Source organism: Pochonia chlamydosporia, chromosome 1 (assembly GCF_001653235.2).
Source record: "Pochonia chlamydosporia 170 chromosome 1, whole genome shotgun sequence".
Lineage (NCBI taxonomy): Eukaryota > Fungi > Ascomycota > Sordariomycetes > Hypocreales > Clavicipitaceae > Pochonia > Pochonia chlamydosporia.
In genome coordinates this window covers 329899-350468 of record NC_035790.1, presented here as the reverse complement: position 1 = coordinate 350468, position 20570 = coordinate 329899, and the positions used below count along the sequence as shown (strand labels likewise).

The following is a 20570-nucleotide window of genomic DNA, read 5'->3' as shown; positions in this document are numbered from 1 at the left end:
AACCTTCTTCGGTCCATGGCAAAAAGCCTGTTTTATTGGTGATCCCCACCATCGCGCTCCGCTTCGAGATCAGTACGACACCCCAAAGTAGAATAATGCGCCGGAATGCTGCTGCCACAACCCAACCCATTCGGAATCTCTCTACTGTCCCGGTCCGCAACAACTTTTTGGCATGTGCCTTGCCTTACCTGGTCTTGCGTTCAGCCGGGGAAACGGCTGGGTCATTTCCTTCCAGGTCGCTTAAAGACATGAGCGAGGCGGGTAACTGGGTTTGCTTGTACGGATCTGTGGGCTGTGACCTGAGTCGACCTTGTTGGGCTGACAATCCTTGGTCCATTTTCCGGAGCCTGACCCCAGACTACACTCCTGGTTTCCCCGTGTCTGGGTTTTTTTTAGTATTGATGTATTCTCACAAATCCATATCAGTGGCTTGTTGCCCAGTGCTTTCTTGGCATGTTTTCGTGCTATACGAATATAACGAACCACTTAAAAGCTGCCATCATGTAGGCAGCATGCTGGTTATTGGCAAACGGTCTACGGTGGCGAGATTCTCTCTGTTACTCGCCGAGATTCCATGAGACCTGTTGAACTCAACCTGCACGTGTTAGAAGTTGCCGTATCATCTAGTGATGTCATGGGTTGCGAGCCTCGATGTCGTATTTCTCTTTCTCTACGTTTTCTTCCGTTTCCCAACCACGGCAGGCAGCCGGAAAGCTAGCCCAAATCCTCTCCCGCAGTCAATTCTTTTGATACTCATCCAAAGCGTTTTAAGACTTGTTTCTGGAGTTAAAACGACTACATACTTCTCATGAGGTGTAAGATTGTATGTACAATATAGACACTCCAAGCTTCTGAAGCAGTTGGCAGCCCTGGATGATAACTTCAAACTCAAATGCTGGGGAAGGGCCACTTGGATCGTCCCTGTTTAATTTTCTGGAATGTATATAGCTGCTGCTGCCAACTTCACTTTAACTGTCTTCCCTCTTTTTTGACAGCTGTCGCCCTTTATATTTGGGGGAGGGGTTTTCTGAACTTGAACCTCGCATTCTCAGCAATGGGTGTTCTTCCCGCAAAATACCAATGATAACATTTCGAGTAATATTTCTAATCGCATATGCTTGTTCACATGGCGTAGTAGCTTTTATTATAACTTTGATACGAGTTAAACTTTTGTTTAGCTGGGTATGTGCCCATATGAAGATCACAACATCTATAGAGAAGAGATGTTATACCATGTGCTGGAGTTTTACTAAGGCTTTATGTGACATAAAAGTCTCAACCAAGTTACAATGCGTTAGACCCTCCGTTTTAAGTTTGCAAATAAATAATGCATATGGTTATTCTGAAGCCTTTGTTTAGCTCGTCCTCAAATAGCCGATTTTGGCAACTACGCGACCAAACAAAAATAGGCTAGCTAAACCATCGAATACTCTCTGGCTTAGTCTTTATGCCAACAGCCCGTTGCAGGAGAATGAGCTAGCTGCAAGTCCTTCCGGCTAGGGGATCAGAAGGGATCAAGTCCAACAGCTTGAAAGTGTTGAATGTGATAGGAGGGTTACAGAGAAGAAGGTAAACAGATCACTAGCAGCAGCCTAAGAAGAAGGAAAGGCGACCTAAATTTCGCAGCTGCAAAAGGATTGCACTTAGTAACTGCAGCTTTATCGTCTCTCATTTGCCCCAAGGGCGACAAGAAATTAGATTGCATGACGCGGCTTGCATCTTTTGGAGCTCTGTCTCGCCTGGCTCTTCATTCTACGTAGGGATCATGCAGAACATTGAAGCTTAATAGAACCATTTGCAGGAGCAAAATGACGCTCTTTGCCTCCTATCACATACAGTATGGGCATTAGCAAAGGAAGTGGTAAAGTCATGATATTAAACTTAGCGACCAAGCACGAAACGAAGGTCACCCTAGAGCCATTTTACAGCATCTCTCCTGTCACGTTTCTATGCCTTCTCGACGTTTAATGTAGAAGCATCATGCAGTTAGTATAATGAGCTTGATCTATTTTTCCAAGTGGCTCTAGATATATCTAGTATGCGAGGAATTCCCTGAATGCTATAGCATTTCACGGGCGTGGAGCTTCCCAAGAACCAGGCTGCAATGTCAAATCATGGCCTGTAGGAGCATGTCGGTGGGCTGCCTGTCTTCCAGGTCCTGTTAAATGAGTTTAATTATGGCCAGTATCGTAATGGTAAGAGGTCTTGTCTATTCCCTGGGAATCACTTTGGCGGCTATAACTCTCGCCGTCTTCACGGTGATACCATGCTAGAACGAGCAAATTTTAAAAGATGTCCATAGTAGCAAGTTGTAAATTTACCATCAGGATTTGCTTCCTAAAGATGACGTCCTATACTAAAGAGAAATAACTGCCATGTCACTTGGCCCAAGTCGGAACGCTCTGCCCATGTAGGGAGACGGTCTTAGTTATATCTGTTGACATCCTACTATTTGGAGACTGAGGCGCAATTAAGCAATAGCCATACTTGCTGTGCCACAATAGTTTGTGTTCAACAGCAGCGTCAACGAATAACCAAGACTCACTCTCTTCACTCGCGGAGTGTTCCATTTTCCAGGTCAAATGTGCTGGCGATCATTTTCTTTGATGTATAACCCGGACACACGCAAGAACTGGCATTGGGTTGTCAGGTTACGCAGTCACAAGGTCGGAAGATTTCTTCTGTCGATTCTCTAAAGTCGTTTCAGTATATCGGAATCCAAGACGCGGCATCGCCAAAGCCTTTTCGCGACCTACGACCACTACCTAATGTTTCAATTGACCTCCTCCAAAATTCTTCAATGTTATTTCTAGCTTAGTGCGCCGTTGGTTCAACTCTCGAATGCCCTTTGAGCCAACAGAGTCCTGCGTTTTGCGGAGCCAGGAGAGGTCGCCACCCTGCACTTCGACATCAGAGTTTCCCCATAAACTCGGTTAGCCAAAGGTAAGGGCATTCTGGGTCTATTGCTCTAGCCGTCTCCTCATTCTGGAGTAACAAGGGCTGTCCATGAAGTGATAGCGAGAGTAGTCTGATCTTCCAGGGTGATTAGCCGTTTCTGGCATTGCTGATCAAACCTGGGGCGGGGAAATGCACGCTTACGCAAAAGCTCGGTTGGGGGTCGCACAATCAAATGAAAGGCTGGGGATAATCTATCTGAATGGTCGATTTGCTATCCTAGACGGACTTGTTTTGGGCTTGGCTGGCCATGTGCCTTATATTAGACTCGACTGACGGAGCACCTTATGTGGCGTCTTGAACAAAAGCACCTGCGCGTATTGACCGTACTTGCTTCTCGAATCTTGCCAAATTTTGATGGATGGCACACTGAACCCCCATCTTGGACACCAGACACCAAAGGGAGGAGTGGCACCAGACCTGAACAGCCCAGTTTGACCAGTTGACGCCAATGAAGTTGCCCCACACTGAGCCCACAACCTTAAAATTTATGCATAATTGATTGATGCTGGCATTAATAGACCAGACTCAGCTGCCCTTGTAAGTGAGCGTTCTCACAGAACATTGGGATCTTGCAGATGGCTTCTATGTTTCTCTAGTCCGTTAACCTTGGTGAGCCAGCCTCTCATTTTGCCTCTTGGAAATTGGCATTAAAGCCAGTAGCAGTAGGTGGCCTGTGAGGCTCGCGTGGTCGCTGATTTCGCGTGGTAAATTGAGGGGATTTTGACACCGCCAAGCCAACAGTGAGCAAACAAAACATCCTTTGCCACGACTCGATTGGGAAGGTCCAAATCGTCCTTGTGCTCCCACACGCTTTGGTGCAGGCCTAGACCTTTCCATTATCTCCATGCTAGTACCTTTCTGGGGCATTGCTGACAGCTTGAGCGAATCGAATAAATTATAACTCGTCAGTGTCAGCGTTGGGTCGCGAGTCCGTCGCTTCGTGACCGGCATAAGTCGTATCTGCATCGCTCGTCGAGGACTCGCGCCGCAGCTAACCGTGTCCGCCTCTGCGTGTCTCTTATATAAGATCAACGCGGCCTGCTAGGTCAAACCGGGACAGCTAGGCTAAACACCAAGAGCGGGCGCACGCCGAACCAAAATCACAGTCTATACAGGTACCAACTTGATGCCATGGCGACAAAGTCAAGCCTCGAAATCACCAATGGTGGATCACTGGTAGAGCCCGTCCCCGGCGGCAATGATGGACACGATTCAGACAACAACGAAAAAGAGGATCTCCTGAAGCCGTTTCCAACAGAAGATGACTGGGCTACTCTTCCTCGGGTGCCGGGTACTATTCCCTGGACTGCTTGGACGGTTGCCTTTGTTGAGTTTGCGGAGCGGTTCTCGTATTACGGAACCAGCGCTGTTTGTAAGTCTATAGTAACCCTATTGTTCTCTTGTCTCTTACACATGACTAAAATTTTCATCGCGTAGTTGTAAACTTCATTCAAAAGGGTTTGCCGCCTGGTTCTACAACTGGCGCGGGTTTCCTGAAGAAGCCAGGATCAGGCGCTCTCGGTTTCGGACAACGAGCATCAACTGGTATGACGACGTTCAACCAGTTCTGGTCATACTTCACCCCGTTGTTTGGTGCCTACTTGGCAGATCAGTATTGGGGTCGCTACCTCACGATTCAATATTCCAATATTGCTGCTCTTATTGGACACGCTATCCTGATCATCTCTGCCATCCCTCCGGTTATTGTTCATCCAAATGCAGCAATAGGCGTCTTTTCAGTTGGCCTCATTGTAATGGGCATAGGAACGGGAGGATTCAAGTCAAACATCTCCCCACTGATTGCTGAACAGTACAAGGACTCCAAGGCGTATGTGAGAGTAAACAAGAACGGCCAGAGAGTGATTGTGGACCCGGCTGTTACAACGGCACGAATCTACATCTACTTTTACTTGTTGATCAATCTCGGCTCCCTTACAGGATCCCTAGCCATGGTGTATTCGGAGCATTTTGTCGGCTTTTGGCTCTCATTTACTCTCCCCACAATCTGCTATCTTGTTTGTCCTGGTGTGCTCTTGTACTTCAAGAAGACATACAAGCTGTCTCCTCCGACCGGATCCGTCATGGGCAAGGCGTGGAAGCTGTTTCGATTAGCCTACAAGAAGAGCAAGAGCATTCGCGATCCGGAATTCTGGCAGCGCGTCAAGCCCAGCGAAATTCGGGCTCGCGGAGAACCAGTACCGGAGTGGATGACCTTTGACGACGAGTGGGTTGACGAGGTCAAGCGTGGCATTCTCGCTTGCAAGGTCTTTCTCTGGTACCCATTGTATTGGCTTGCCTACAACCAAATGACGAACAATCTGGTGTCTCAAGCCAATACCATGATCCTCGGTTCGACCCCAAATGACATCGTATCGAAACTTAACCCCATTTTCATTGTTATTGTCATCCCGATCATGGACTTTATCATCTACCCTCTGCTTCGCAAATGTGGTGTGAACCTCACGCCAATTAAAAAGATCACAGCCGGATTTGTACTTGCCTCCATGGCCATGGTGTCTGCATGCGTCACACAGGCATACATCTACAAGTTGTCCAAGTGCGGGGATAACATTAATGCGTTGACCAAGGGTGGAAGAACAGACTGCACTGCCCCGATATCTGTTTGGGTACAGGTCTTCCCGTATGGCTTGATTGGCATGTCGGAGGTCCTTGCATCGATTACAAAGCTGGAGTAAGTGTCACTGTCACTGTCGCTGTCTTTTGGCGCACATTTTCTGAATCCCATGAATACCATTGCTTACATGCGTAAAACTAGATATGCCTACACCAAAGCCCCTCAGAATATGAAGTCAACCGTACAGGCCATCGCGCTGTTCACCTCTGCTGTCTCCTCCGCTCTTGGTCAGGCACTTGTCGGCTTGTCTGAGGATCCCCTTCTCGTCTGGAACTACGGCTCAGTTGCAGTTGTCGCCATGATTGGCGGTATCGGCTTCTATTTGACGTTCCGCAAAGCTGACTTGCACGAGGACGCCATGAATAACCAGAAGGAGAGTACCTTCTTGGGAAACAGTGAAGGGCAAGTTGAATCAGTAGCTCCAACCAAGACTGAGAAGCAAAGCTCAGCATAAGCAGAACTTGGCGGAACTTGATGTAGTAGTTGCAATGTACGCTGGCAACAACGGACGGAGTACCGCTAAACTCCCTGTTGTTAGTTACAGCATCATGTCAAAGTAGTAGCAGCGATACAGCAAACTTTTATCGCGCCGTGCAGTAGCTATATAGGTCTTTCTATGGTAATGAGTTTAAACCATTCGGATCAGTAGCGGGATCATGTGTTGCCAGATCAATGGGGTCATCATTGCAGCATTCCATTCATTGTAGATGTTCAATGTTGTTCAACTCACCTGTGTCACCAGTGACTCGCACAACGATGGATCATCCGCAATTCTTGGCGTTTTCAGCCTTCTCAGTCGATAGTGATATGGACATGTGTAATTCGTCACGATCGGTCAGCCCAAATTAGTTTCTGGTGAATGGGAAAAGGCACCTTGTGACCCACCGCCACTTGACCAGACTCTATGACAACTCGAGACGCTTCGTTTGACAATTCAAATCCCCGCCCCCGCATTAGTCAAGTTATTCTTCATCTCACACTTGACTCTTTTCCCACCAGGCCGAACGATCTTCATCCCCAGACCTAGTCGACGAGCCCTCAACAAAAGTCACGGCGAATGCATCACCTCAAGTGGCCACAGCTGTCGGGAACCGGGACTCTTGGAATCGCCATGGTCAATGACTAAGTTATGGGGAATGTCCGAATCACCAACTTGCCCGCTGACCGACAAGTCGCCCATCACGGTTTGTCCATTTCCTCTTGATCCCAACAGACACCCTTAGTCGTGTCGTTTCGCTGACCAAGTTCGTTCAGATTGTCCGACCTGCATCCGGCGCCGAATAAAGTGTGACCGAAGCGAACCATCATGTATGAAGTGCGCCAGTCGCGGACTGGATTGTCCGGGTTTCAAGACAGTATACCTCAAATGGGATCAAGGCATTGCCAGCAGAGGTCGGCTCGCTGGCAAGTCAACACCAATTATCAAGGGAGCCGACAAGCGAATGCGAAATCTGTCTTCCAAGGAACGCAATCAGTGCAAAGTCAAAGATCCTAGCAGAGGCGTGCGAATACGCGACAGAATATCGGGCACGAGCGATGATGAACAGGTCCAAACAACTTCAATACAAATCGCCCCGACAGCAGCATCACCTATGCTAAACCCAGCGTTTTATCATGTGGAAGCTACGCACGTAGTTGACCCATTTCTGCAGTCGTCCATATTCAGCAGCTTAATCAATCACTTTTGTACAAAGGCCGTTTCCCGACTCACTTGGATTGACCAGCCGCGCCACCCTTTGCGAACTATTGTCCGACAACTTCTTCAAAAGTCCAAAGCCGTGCGATTCTCCGTGGGGTGCCTTGCAGCTGCTCACATGTCAATGGTGCCCAATATCCCGGGCAATCAAGCCAGCGCTCTTTTCCACATATATGCCTCCTTGCGTGACGAAAGTATGCGAACACTCAGCGCCAAGATGCGCCGAGGGCTACCGGGTCGCTCTCCTGAGACGTCGAGTGCTTCAGACAGCCCTGTCGTTATCGAGCTTTTGGCGACGATGCTCGTTCTTTGTTATGCCGAGGTTCTGGTTCCTGGCTCCAAAGATTGGAGGCTTCATCTTCGTGGATGCCGAACCATTAGAGATCTACATCCGCTCCAAGACTGGTTCAAAGAGTCAAAAGATCCGGTTATTAGATTCTTGCTAAAGGAAATATCCGATTTGGAAATGCTGACCGGTATTTCCATGTTTCACCAAGATTTCACTCCGATACGCGTCTCGCCGTTGCCAAGCTCAACAGACTCGGGATGGGCTTTTACCAAACTAATCTACGCCATCACGGAGCTAGAAAGAGAGAGGTACTACATAGTACAAGCCGGAAACACGTTGCCAAGCATTGATATGAGTGTTTGGTGCAGGAGAGCTGAAGAAGCCCACAACAGATCTCTGGCATGTATGGACTGCCTGTGTGAAAGCCAGCAAGGCCTGCGTGATTGCTTCGAGGCTGTCTCTCGGGCGCATTATTTTGCTACAATTATATACGCCTACCAAGCGTTCAAAACACCAGCCGAAAAGGCACTAGCTGTCCCGGAATTGTTGGAGCCATTGCTAGCTGATATTCGGTTTGTCATGGCAGGGCCAACTGACGAACTGTTTCACGATCTGTTCTTTCCACTATTTATTGCTGGAATCGAATGCGTGTATGACCCGCTGAGGCGCTCTGAGATTGACGGCTTTTTTATCGAATCCCTCTCACGTACCGGCGTATGGTGCAACCACTCCGCGCTGCAATTCTTAAGATCATTTTGGAGTGTGACTTCGACCTCGGAACACACAGTAAATTGGATGGACTTTGCTAGAGCAAATCTCTCTTCAATGGAGGCGTTTATTGTATTTTGAGTAATGTACATAACCAATAATGTCCGATGCAGGCGAGAAATGTTACCTGATGAATCTCTAATATTTCAGCCGCCAACTATGTACTATTCGTTGTAAAACCAGACAATTACAGCGTTTTTCATCAACAATCATCAAGTCATGGTGCCCTTCCCACAACAATTATGCCTATCTTGCCACCCACGGAAAAAAGGACTCTCTTCAAGGGTCCGAGTTTCCCAGTTAGGTTGTATTAAACCCTTTTCTAGTTGATACTTCTCGTATTGCTGCAGCACGGGTACAAGAACGTGTTCAGTGTGGTGCACTTGTTTGTACTCTCTCAAGTTCGCCTTACTCTCCTGCAGCACCTTGAGGCACAGCGAAGGTATATACGGCTCGTCTAAAAGCTCCGTCACTGGTGTGAAGAATGCCTTAAAGTTGAATACGATTGCTCCGGATAGAGGTAATCGGCGCAACGTCTGCCAGTCTACACGGAATCTCAGGTCATCCGGTTGGAGCTGTGGATCCTGGACTTCTAAAGCTTGTAGATCGGCATGACGAGGTGGTGTATACAAATGCTCTCCAACTTCAAAGCCCCAAGCACCTCTCTGCACCGGCTTAGATGCGGGAAACTTGGTGAAAAATCTTGGAACTGGTTAGCAGATTCACCAGATCGGCTTTGATAGTTTTCCACGAATCCCCCGCAACCTACCTATCCATGCTGAGCTGCATCTTGCTCCTATAGTCAGGCACTGGGCTGTGGATTTCAGCCAACCCCTTCCCTATTTTCCCTCCCAGGTTCCAGCCGGTTGATGCACATATGATGCCAGCACGGAACTTATATGTCCCTGTCTTGGGGTCTCGGATCATGATGGCAAAGTCTTCGGGAACGTTCTCTGCTAAAATCTGGAGAGGGGGATTGCCGTAGACATCATATTCGGTGCCTCGAATATTGTTTATGAGTGTGTTGCCCTTCAAAATGAATTGCTTCGGATATCTGGCACATAAAAATTGTATGACCATTTCCATGAGCTCCTTGCAGGCCAGTTCCGAGCCGGGAAGAGCCTGCATGACATCTAGTCCATGCTTCTTTATAATTGATTTGCGCTCCTGAATCTGTTCCTCGTATGTAGACTCCAGCTCGATCCAGTAGTCTGGCTCTAACCTTTGGATTGCTAGAGATGTAGCATGCCAGGTCAACAGCGGTGCCCATATTTGAGGTGCGTGTATATCTTACCCATAGTTTGATGATACGGCCATCGCAATGGTCGGTATGGCCTTGCCTTGGCAGTCGTAATATTGAAGTCTTCTATGGCGATCGGAAGCGGTACTTCGCACAATTCGGCATAGTTGGGAAAATTCCCCAGGGCTCGAATGTCTCCAACACAAAAGCCACTAAACAGGAATCGGGTTGCCGAAGCGGTGCGATAGTCCTCCTCAAGCCTGAGAAGTAATTCGGGATGTCGTGACAGGTCAATCAAGGTGGCAACTGCGGAGTCTTTACTCGATTCACACGAGAGACGTTTTCTTTGTGATGGTGGAAAGACATTTGAGTACTCGGTCGGTTTGACTTCTAGTCGCCTATTTCGAAAAAATGCACGCCATGAGACTTCGGAAGGTATCTTTATGGATAAGATGAGGAGTCTGGCAACAACGGCCGCCCCAGCAGCGTAAAGTATAATGCTAAGAAAACCGTATGCGTCGTGTTGAGAATTTCGCTCCATTGATGCGGGTTGTGGTAAACAATAAAGACCTATACGAATTAAACGAAATTGACAACATGAACTTGCGGCATCAGAATCAGGAAGCTGTAAGAGGATACCGGCACTTTCTTTGGGAGTTTGAGAGCGATGCCCGGAGAATGGAGGTTGAGGTGAATTACCTTACAAGAATGACGATCAAATGCCACACTCACATCATTATTTAATAATATCGTTCACTTTCGTACATTAACCCCTAAACATTGATTCCTATATCCCCACGATCAAGAGCTGCTCATAAAAGGTCAATGCACTACTCAAACCGTGAAAGCGTAGCCGTTTCTCACACGGCCTTCCAAACCTAGTTCAATGTGGCTGTCGGGTTTCGGCTTTTGCATTGCAATAATGAGAAGTGACCACAATTTCTCCATCGACCTGTACATTCGGGGTTAGCGTCTAGTTCCCATCTCCCCGCAACATCGACCTGATGTTGCCGCCTAATGTGGATGGCTAAACGGTAGCAAATGTTGTGGAAAGAGAGCATTATTGCAGCTGGGACGACCCAGTATCAACACAGTGTTTCCGATATGAGTACAGTTTTTTATCGGATATCGCCCGAGTGTGATGAAGTGGGCGAGTTTTGTCTGCAATGCAGGTATGGAAGCTACTGTGTCTCGACGATGACTTGTAATTGAAGGGTTGGTATGCCAGGCTTATAGGGACATTAACACAGAATGCCAAGAATGAACCGCATCATCTTGGGCCAAAATGGCCTTCATTAAAGGGTCTTAGGTATAATACATGTAAGTTCCGTTACCGTACAATCTAAGAGCGAAGTAGACACTTGGAAATCTTGAGGCTATTTGAGCCGACCTTGAGGATGGCCAAACACGCACCAACCAAGTGCAACAACTGACTCTCACTGTATCGCCGTCGCGGTTATTGTCTTTGTGTCATTGCATGAAAATGGCATGAGAGGCGGTCTGTGGCTTCATGACACATTTTGCAGCCATCGCAAATGGTGGTCATTGAGTAACAAGTGGAGGCTCTCCTCAATGAATGGCGCTCGACACCACCAAGACCAGCCACAACGCCAGATTGGGATCAGGTGAAGGCAATGGCACAACAAGAGTGATTACGTGGTGAGTCTGAAACCGCAGCCACTTTCGGAAATATGCCCAATCTTTTAATTGGGAAAACCACTTATACGGCGTGGCCATGTGACCCTTTCGTTGCCATCTTCTGCGAAAGATAAACTTCGACCAACGGTCTAGGCCGTTGTGAAAGACATAGACTAGCCAAATACAGTCCGCACTCGACATCTCTAGCATATAGGACCTACCTTCAGCCTGACGATTGCCAGCCCAGCATTAGACAATGCTTTACTGTTGTCCGTGCCCTCAAGCAGACTTTGTAATGATAGAACAGAGTAAGAGATGGGTCCAAGATCAAATTATAAAGGAAACAATAGCCCTTGGTAGTCTAATCACCTCTGTAACATTCTTGGACAAACAAGAATCAGGTTTCCATTCAGTTTCTATTCCCATATTGGGTCAGTACCTCTTCACAGTTACCACAACCCATCATGCCTAGTGCTACAAGCACCTCCCGGCCATCCGCGCCGATTGTCATAGGTCCAACCACCAAATCCGCAACTCGCCCAACTGTGCCGCTTCCATCATACCTGATTGAGGAAGGTCGGCTGAAGGAAAAGGTGACTTTCGACGCTGCAAGCCATTTAGCGTTTGAGCCTCCCGCCAATGTTGTATCCATGAACGACATCGGGCTTGACGGCCAAGGCATTTCTCAAACTGCAGTGTCGGACCCTTTCCCTCTGTTTACACAAAGTGCAATACAGCAGATTAGAGCAGAGGTGTTTAGCGAAAATGTCTTAAAAGATTGTCAATTCTCTTCTACCTTTAGTAGGTACATGATACGGGGCATGGGTCCAGCGTATGGTACCTTATTTCCAACAACACCCCAGAGTCATAGATACTAACCCAACTTTATAGTCGAGCTCCATTCACATACTCGGCCTGGAACTCTCCAGAGCTAGTCTCATATATTTCGCGGGTCGCAGGCGTGGACCTCATCCCATCCATTGACTTTGAGATTGCCACAATTAATGTGTCTGTCGACGATTCAACCGAGACTGTAGCTCCCAGAATTTGCGAAAATCCCGAGCCGCTTGCTGATGGAGTTTCTGCCGTCGCATGGCACTATGACAGTTTTCCTTTTGTTTGTGTCGTTATGCTGTCCGATTGTCAGGGAATGGTAGGTGGAGAAACAGCGTTAAGAACGGCGTCGGGTGATGTTATGAAAGTTCGGGGGCCGGCCATGGTATGGAGACACCAAATAATCGGCGTAATGCGTCGCTGTGACTCTGACTAATGATTGTGTAACTAGGGTACAGCCGTTGTACTACAAGGAAGGTATATCGAGCACCAGGCATTGAAAGCCTTTGGGGGCAAAGAACGCATCTCCATGGTCACCTGCTTCAGACCCAGATCTCCTCATCTCAGGGATGAAACTGTCCTAACCGGTGTGAGAGGGATAAGCGATAAGTCAGAATTGTACTCGCAGTATCTCGAGTACAGGCTCGAGATGATGGAGGAGCGCATACGACTCAAAATGAAGGAGGAACGAAGGCGCCAGGTTGCCGCGTTGCCGTTCGATGTTGCTGATGTGAGGAATTGGCTGGTGGAGCAGCGGGAATACATCGACAGCATGATAGGTGAGATGATTGAGGAGTAGACCGTATTACACCATGTACGAAGGCTTGTCCAAATGTCAACCTATGTATCTTACTTTATACTAAAGCTAGGATATACCTCCAAATATAGCTCACTTTTTGTAAGCTCTGACCTAGGCCATGATACTTGAAACACGGCCAAAATGACAAATCCTCACAGTTTGCATATTGCAGCACACACAAGGAAAATAGTCAATTACTACAAACTGCACTACAGCATGCGACCCTTGAGCATAGTCTTCTCGCGCCAAGTGAGACTCCTCCTCAACTTGGCGGGCTTAGACTTCCCGTCCGTCTCCTTTCTCGCATCGCTTATGACGGCCCATTCAGAAACAGTAGCCCCAGTGCCATTTTTGTTGTCAATGTCCACCTTGTCGAGGCCCTGGTTCCCGACAATAAGCAAAGTTGCATATTTACTTGCCGGGACAGGCTCGCTGAGAGTCACATTTGTGGTGTTGCCGGTTGGAATGGCAATGGCATCCAGGTTGGTGGACTGCGCGTCATATGGGTTTGACAATTCAACATTTGTCAAGTGCGATACGACCGTGAAATTGGAGTTCTTGGTGGAGGCACCGAAATCCAGGCCCGCGAAACTCTTCAGCGTCGAGTTGTGGAAGATCACCGTCGCGTTTACAGGCGGAGACTGTGCCCAGTTGAAATGCATTCCCGATACCATTGTGCCAATATCGTCCTTTGCAAGCATGACAGTAATGGAACTGAGATTATTCGCATACCATGGCTGCCATTTGGTAGATGTGGCACCGTCGATGGCTGCAATTGGGAATTGTCCGGGACGATAGTCGCCTGGAGATTCGGCTGATTTGCATTGCAACAGGTTCCCGGGGGTTGTGTTGATATGACCAATGTCTCGGTTGGGTACAACGACAACACCATTGACGGACAAATGGTAGGCGGTTGAATTGGTCTCTGTACCTACGTCAACGGTGATTGTCTTGTTTGCGAAGCGCTTGTCTGCAGAATCCAGTGGCTTGACGTGCTTAGCCCGCTGCACGGTCGTATGTGTCATGTTTGACCACGCAGAGAACGGCCAACCGCGCCAGTAAAAGGTTCGATATTTCAGGTGTTCAATCTGTGGAGGCAAGTTGGGGTTGATATGGAGGGCGTCGTCTGGCAGTAATCGTAATCCGAGGTATCCAAAGACTCCCACCTGATTTGCGCCGCCATGGCCAGTGAGGAATGGGTAGGCCGGATGTGTTCCACCGTTGATGGTGGCGTTGTCAATCAACTGTTCTGATAGTTGATAGAATGGTGCGCGAGCATACGGCTTGTACGAATACTGTGAGTATGTATACGCTGAGCAGCCAGACGGTGAGATGTCATTGGCGATAATGGAAAAGAAAGCCCAGGTCATGGCTGGCCCGTCCGCTGATTGCTTGTTGGCGTACTAAACAACCACCGTTAGTACCTAATGATGCATTCGATTCTGGAGTTGTCCAGCTACTTACGTAGTCCAAGTCATTCAAAGAGTCCTGCGTGGTGTAGTTCGTTGTGTAAGAAAGCGGGAAGGTGTTCAATATAACATCAGCCTGCTTGACAACAGCACTTCCGTTCATGGTGGTGAATTCCAATGTAACACCATTCTCGCGAAGAACCAGTACGTCGGCTGCCATGGAGTTCCAAGTCGCGTTCTTTTCTTGGCCGAATTGGGCTCGGAACGTGTTGGCCGTCTGCAGAGTCTCGGCAATCAGTGGCATGGTGTAGCCACCCGCGTCGACGTGGTTGGCGTACTCGTCCTATTTTATTTGTTAGAGATTCAAAAGCAAATGGCAAGAAGCAACAAATTCTGCACGTAGCAAAGCACCAGAAATAACTTACAGGATCCGTCATATTCGTAACAGTCCAGGATGAACCGTTTGGAGCAAGCAAGTTTGAGTACAGTGTTGCGATGGAGTCATAGACTGGAAACAATGTGTCCTTGAAGTACCGAGTATCGCCGGTAGCCACCAGTTGGTTAACAAGTGATATGCCAATGTCTCCATTCAGATGGTACTGGTAGTCCCAGCATGGTCCAGTGGCAGTACAGTTGCCAAATCGGCCGCTTGTCCAAGGATATGCGGCGGCATCTTTGGAAAAGACTGTCTTATTCTGAGAGCCGGCGTAGCTGGTTTGAGCATTCGCCTTGGCTTGGCCATACTTCTTGACACGATAGTTGGTGATGCGTTCGGCAGACTGCGGGTGCGACACAACCAGGCCAGGTTGCATGAAGAGATCTGCGTCCCAGAAGATGAGACCAGCATAGGAATCCGACACAAGGCCACCAACAGAGATACTATCAACATTGACAGGGGCGTTTTTAACAAGCTTCTGAGCATTGGGTCCCACAGTAGTCTGGAGTAGATAGTAGGTGTTTGCGACTGCGATGATGGCAGAGTCGATGATGTAGTTGTCCTGGGGTAGAGTTCCATTTTTGGGGTCGGCATAGCTGTCAACCGAATGGTCGGGCATCACATCGGTCCATTCCTTGACGTGAGAGCGCAAAGACTTGTAGAATCCTTGAGATAGGGCGGAGGATGCCGCACGCTTTGCGACCGCTTGAGGATCCTCAAAAGCGTCACTAGATGCCGCACCAACATATTTGGTGATGCGCACAGCTTTTCCGGCAGAAAATTTGACGGGTACAGCTTGAGCAATAGACGATTCGTTCTTTCGAATATACGGCTTGTTGCTCACCAGAGTCTTTTGGTGAAGGCCCACGTCTTTGGAGCCCGTCATATTAGCATATATGTAGGCTGTGACATTGGCGATGCCGGTAGGGCGGACAGCCGAGTAGATAGCGCCGGCATCTTCGCCAGATTTCACAAAGTCTGTGCGAACGGCAGAATACCCATCAATCACATTCACCACTGTCGCGTTGGAATCCACGGAGGGAACAATCTCAAGATCCACGACAGCCTGGTTGATGTGCAGCTTGTTCGTGAACATAAGGTATCGGATGTCATAAGAGCCATTGTTGCTTCCAGAAGGAGACCATTTATAAGACCAGCTGAGCACTCCGGCCTTGAAGTCGTACGTCGATCGAAAGTTGGTGATTGTCTTGTTATCAACCGTGGAGTCCAGATAAACGCCGTTGCCTAGGTCGAGAACCAGGCCACTCCAGTGAGGTACGCCGCTGATTACGCTCTCATAGCCGTACTGCTGCAGCCAGCCGAAATTGGTGCCGTTCGTGTCGGGTTGGGCATTCCAAAAGCCAGCAATGGTAGCGAATGACTGACGTCTCGAGAAGAGTGGCCAGCCGCTGATCACATCACCGCCATCCTCCTCAGAGTCCAATTCAAAGAATGGGCCGACACTCGAAACGCTAATTCCAAAGTAGCCATTGGCCACAGAGCCTCTTGACTGGTAACGTCCTTGTTCAAGGGTTGTGGTGCTGAGGAGCCAGTTGTCGTCGTCCCAGGTCACACCAGCAAAGTCGGTATTGTACACCTTGGTGCTGTTGCAGCTACCAGAAATATTTCCTCGGCTGTATCGCGACAAACATTTGGCGATACGATCCTGATCTGTGACTCCGCGCACAACGCTGCAAAGGTTTAGAAGCGCGACCAAACCGGTCGTTGTGAAAGGCTGTGCGACCAGGTTAGACCCCGACGAAGCTATATTGGGATGTGGAAAACACGGTATTATTACACCGTTACCATAGCTTCCAACAGAGGCAGACTTACTTGGGCACGCATGTTGTCAATCGCAACTCTGGTCAGTTGCTAGCTGGACCAACATAAACCATCAACAATTTAGAAAGACGCTGCCTCCTACCGAGATGTATATAGTTACAGCTCCCAACAGCGTTTCGTATTCAATGCATGTACGAGCTGCGCTACACTACGCGTTGGGACAATGGTCTCCTTTTGTTTCCTTGGGTAGCTTTCATTTCAACAAGCACAGGAAGGTAGATTTGGGTTCAAGCAGGAAATCTTTAACGGCCCGACTAGCTCGTGGCTGGATAATCCTTGGTATGATCCTGGGGAGTACCGAAATACGGCGCATCTTGACCCAGTTCGTCCAGCTTCAGCCCCACAATGCTAACCATAAGCAAATTTCCATCATGTACCGATTCCCGGCGGTACTTTGGCATTAATTAATGTGATCTGCCGGTCTGGGCGGAGAATGCCGTTCGATATTACAACCAGCGTCTCTACATGCCTCGTTGAAGAAGCATGAGAAGAAGGTACCTGGGGCCATGCGCATCGTTTGACCTTGCGTCGGATCAATACTTTTTTTTTTCCATTGGGGGATTGCGACACAGGAACGTTGAGCCAAAGGGAATTAGCGTACATCTCTGCAGGCTTGACGTGTGATGGTGTGATACGTCATGGATGAGGTCGGGTCATTGTGTTCCGTTCAAGCCGTTGCACAGAGACCAGACAGACACAAAACCGACGCTGTTGTTGGTGCCCGTGAACGCAGGCGGACTTGATTGACGCGTTATTGCCACTTTTCCAACTGTTTCCCAGTATAATGGCACAAATACCCCGTTTTTTTAGTGAGTCGACACAATTTTATTGTACCGTTGCACCGACATCAAATCGGTGAGACAATGGAGTCGCCCACGAAGTAGCTCCTCACACCGGATGACAAGCCGTTTGGTCACATTACAGTCTGGTTCTTCAATGTTCCCTGTTGACTCGCTTCCTACGCACTAGTTTAATTAGCGGCAACAGTCTTCCGTGAGCCATTTCGAACGTTCTGCAACGAACCCAATCTTTAGTCCTGCATCTCGTCGGCCTCTCCGCCTTCGACGTCATGCCATAATGCGGGGAAGTGTGGGGAAGCGAATTGACCAATTACGTGCAGAAGGAACAAAAGCCAGGACCAACTTTTGTCACCCTCGACCAAGCTTCACAGAGCGAGGCTTGACACCAAGACCCTTTCTGTCGTTCTGTCGACATCAGCCAAGAAGGTCTGTTTCCGATTTTGGAACCATCAAAGAAGAGACTCTTGCATCAAAGTGCCTGTCAAAACACGACAAGTGCAGTAGTGCCCCATGGCAACCTGGTCAGAACAGGTTCGGTCCGCTGCTCCATTGTCATTGGCATGCCTGCCTGTGTTGACCAGGTTTCCAGGTCACTCGCTGTGGCAGTCCAAAGTCGGCCATTTCTCTTCGTGCAGTCCAATTGACACCTGGAGCTCAGCTAAGGAGTAATCTCCATGTCTATTACTCCGTTTACATCTCAGAGTCCGTCGCTTATCGACCCCATGACTCGGGTTCGTTGTATCAACACACTTACAGGGAGCCTGGCCGTGTGGGTTATGTACGCCTTCTCTCGGCACAATCACGGCGCAGCCATAGCGGGTAAAATATTCAAGGCTTTTTGTGCTCCATAGTTGCCCATTATCAAGTGCTTCAATTCGACCAAACACTTTGTCAGCCAGATAGCATCGCCACAAGACTTGGGTCAACGGGTTTGCGATCAGCAGCCCACCACCTTGGCGTTCGACCTTGTCCATCCTCACTTCCCAAATCGGCTTTTCCTGTCGACACCAGGAAACGGACTGTTGCTTTGTGCGCTCCTGATGCAGCCCAGGACAATGGCGTTCGTCCGTCTCGGTCTTTTGACTCAAGGTCAATTCTGCCAGTCGAGAGCAAAAGCTTGACCGTGGACAGTTGGCCATATCGCGCTGCCCAGTGTATAAGTGATCGGCCCCATTTATCGTTGGAGTCTGGGTCAACCTGCCCCGTCACTAGTAATATCTTTAGCACATCGTCGTTGCCCTCCTCTGCTGCGTACGACGCCGGAGTGCGGCCGACAGCATCAGCGGAATCCGGCTCTACTCCCCAGATGTGCAACAACTCTTGGATGAGATGAGCAGAACAAAGGCCGCCAGCTGCTGCCCACGACAACGGAGTTTGGCCATCGTGGTCAGGCGCATCTGGCTGTGCTTGACCAGTAGCCAGCAATAATTTTGCAATGCGTTCGAAGCCCCCTTCCAAGGCTATAGACAATGGGGATCTCCCTTCATTATCTCTTGAATCCACTGTTACGCGAAAGGACTCCAGCAACATTCTGACTACCGTCTCGTGGCCAGATTGCGTTGCGAGAGCGAGGGGAGTCTTGCCTACCGAGTCTGGACGATCAACCTCGATGTGCCTGTGCTGCGAAAGTATTTGAACGACCCGGGCATGGCCGCCCACGGCTGCCCAATGGGACGGTAGATAGCCGCGACTATCTGGTATATTCGGTGATATGCCCCGACAACCGAGTAGCAGCTCTACAACTTGTACCCTGCCCTGCATAGCCGCGAGGCTAAGTGGTGTCTGTCCCAAATCATCTGCCATGTTAATATCTGCACTCAAGTCCAGCAAATATTGCACAGCGGCGAGGCTCCCACTAAGTACTGCCCACGAGAGTGGAGTGCGGAGTGATTGCCCTCGAGTATCAAGCTGAGAATGACCCGTCTTCCATAATTCCTTCAATGCGTAGAGATGCCCAGCTCTCGCGGCAAGTGAAAATGGCGAGTCGCCGTGTTTGTCTCGGGTGTCAGGCGGATCATCGATCCAATCAAGCAGTACTCTTATGGCCAGGCAATGGCCATCACGGGCTGCGTAAGCCAGTGGCGAGCGGCCTATGCCATCTCTCTTGTCTGGGTCAACAAGCCCGCTCCTTTGAAGGCAATTCAGCATCGCAACGCTTCCCGACCCTGCAGCGAATGATACCAGTGTTCGGCCAGTCGAATCCTCGCAGTTGAGGTCGAAATTTCCCAACTCAGCCGCCAGGTGAATGACATTAGAGTGACCTTTACGAGCTGCATCGCATAGCGAAGGATACTCGCCTGACGTCAGGTCGCTTGCGTGCGACTCCAACAGCAGTCGTACGACCTGTTGATTTCCACCTTCAATAGCAAGATGAAAGGCTGTCCTCCATTTCAGCGTCGCCGAGACAGTATGTTCAAGAGCCTCGGTATAGCGTTGTATCGCTCTAATTGTGTGTGGTTTGCCTCGGCTGGCGGCCCAATGCAGGGCATCCCATCCATATTCGTGGTTGTTGCCAAAGTAGAGCAAATGGTTCACCCATGAATAGAGCGTTGATGAAGCGCGGGCGAGGGCGTTAATATCGGAGGCCGATTCCAGAAAGCGAAGTATCCTCATGATGATACTTGGATTCAGGGAATCCAACATGACTTCACGGGCGGGGAATCAGAGGCCGCAGAGTGATGGGCGAATGCATCCAATTTGAACCGAAGTAGCACCAGCAGAACATCTCGAATAGCAGCCAGGCGTCAACGCCCGCAATCACTGGCATACGATGAAGATAAAACCGACGTTAGACGCAGGAACTTGGTGCCTCGGAGTCAGGGGAGATGTCTTTGGTGAACATGTTCATGTCGCGGCCATTGTGTAGCGAGTGTGAAGGAGGTCAAATTGATGAGCTCTGGTGAAGTTGAGCGCCGAACTTGGCCAGTCTCCATATCGATAAGCCCAATTTGCCAGCCCCCGAGCGCCAACGTCTAAATTACATGCAACTCAGCATTCTACCTTCAACCTTGTCAAAGTTGTCACAACGCGCGAAGCAAGCAGCTCAGACAGTCAAAAGAATTCATTTGTTCTCTTGGAGATCTAATCATCCCTGATTCATTCCGTCAACAGTGGCACCGTTGTCCGAACGCCGCCGGGGTCATGGCGACAATCTTGCGCCGCAGCCAACCATTGACGACGAAACCTTTCAGTGATGCAGATGGTCTATGTAGCACCGCCTCAGGAC

The 20570-nt window shown here is 49.1% G+C and overlaps 6 protein-coding genes across 6 annotated transcripts; 3 read left to right on the top strand and 3 right to left on the bottom strand.

Moving 5' to 3' along the window:
- Positions 1–4089: 4089 nt before the first annotated feature.
- Positions 4090–6047, top strand: VFPPC_00053 (oligopeptide transporter; the record flags this gene model as incomplete). Its single annotated transcript, XM_018280151.1, has 3 exons — positions 4090–4330; positions 4396–5650; positions 5735–6047. 3 exons carry the CDS (start codon positions 4090–4092, stop codon positions 6045–6047), a joined length of 1809 nt encoding a protein of 602 aa, XP_018148061.1.
- Positions 6048–6903: 856 nt separating this feature from the next.
- On the top strand, positions 6904–8427 carry VFPPC_00052 (fungal specific transcription factor domain-containing protein; the record flags this gene model as incomplete). Its single annotated transcript, XM_018280150.1, has 1 exon — positions 6904–8427. One exon carries the CDS (start codon positions 6904–6906, stop codon positions 8425–8427), a length of 1524 nt encoding a protein of 507 aa, XP_018148060.1.
- Positions 8428–8558: 131 nt separating this feature from the next.
- Positions 8559–10127, bottom strand: VFPPC_00051 (alpha-1,2-mannosyltransferase; the record flags this gene model as incomplete). The annotated part of the gene is made up of 3 exons (XM_018280149.1): positions 8559–9048; positions 9116–9578; positions 9641–10127. The coding sequence occupies 3 exons, from the start codon at positions 10125–10127 to the stop codon at positions 8559–8561; spliced, it is 1440 nt and encodes a 479-aa protein (XP_018148059.1).
- A 1561-nt stretch (positions 10128–11688) lies between these two features.
- On the top strand, positions 11689–12857 carry VFPPC_00050 (2OG-Fe(II) oxygenase superfamily domain-containing protein; the record flags this gene model as incomplete). Its single annotated transcript, XM_018280148.1, has 3 exons — positions 11689–12056; positions 12116–12443; positions 12510–12857. The coding sequence occupies 3 exons, from the start codon at positions 11689–11691 to the stop codon at positions 12855–12857; spliced, it is 1044 nt and encodes a 347-aa protein (XP_018148058.1).
- A 209-nt stretch (positions 12858–13066) lies between these two features.
- Positions 13067–16547, bottom strand: VFPPC_00049 (acid trehalase precursor; the record flags this gene model as incomplete). Its single annotated transcript, XM_018280147.1, has 4 exons — positions 13067–14260; positions 14322–14609; positions 14692–16437; positions 16536–16547. The coding sequence occupies 4 exons, from the start codon at positions 16545–16547 to the stop codon at positions 13067–13069; spliced, it is 3240 nt and encodes a 1079-aa protein (XP_018148057.1).
- Positions 16548–18235: 1688 nt separating this feature from the next.
- VFPPC_00048 (ankyrin 2,3/unc44) lies at positions 18236–19957 on the bottom strand (the record flags this gene model as incomplete). Its single annotated transcript, XM_018280146.1, has 1 exon — positions 18236–19957. One exon carries the CDS (start codon positions 19955–19957, stop codon positions 18236–18238), a length of 1722 nt encoding a protein of 573 aa, XP_018148055.1.
- Between the last annotated feature and the right edge of the window lie 613 nt (positions 19958–20570).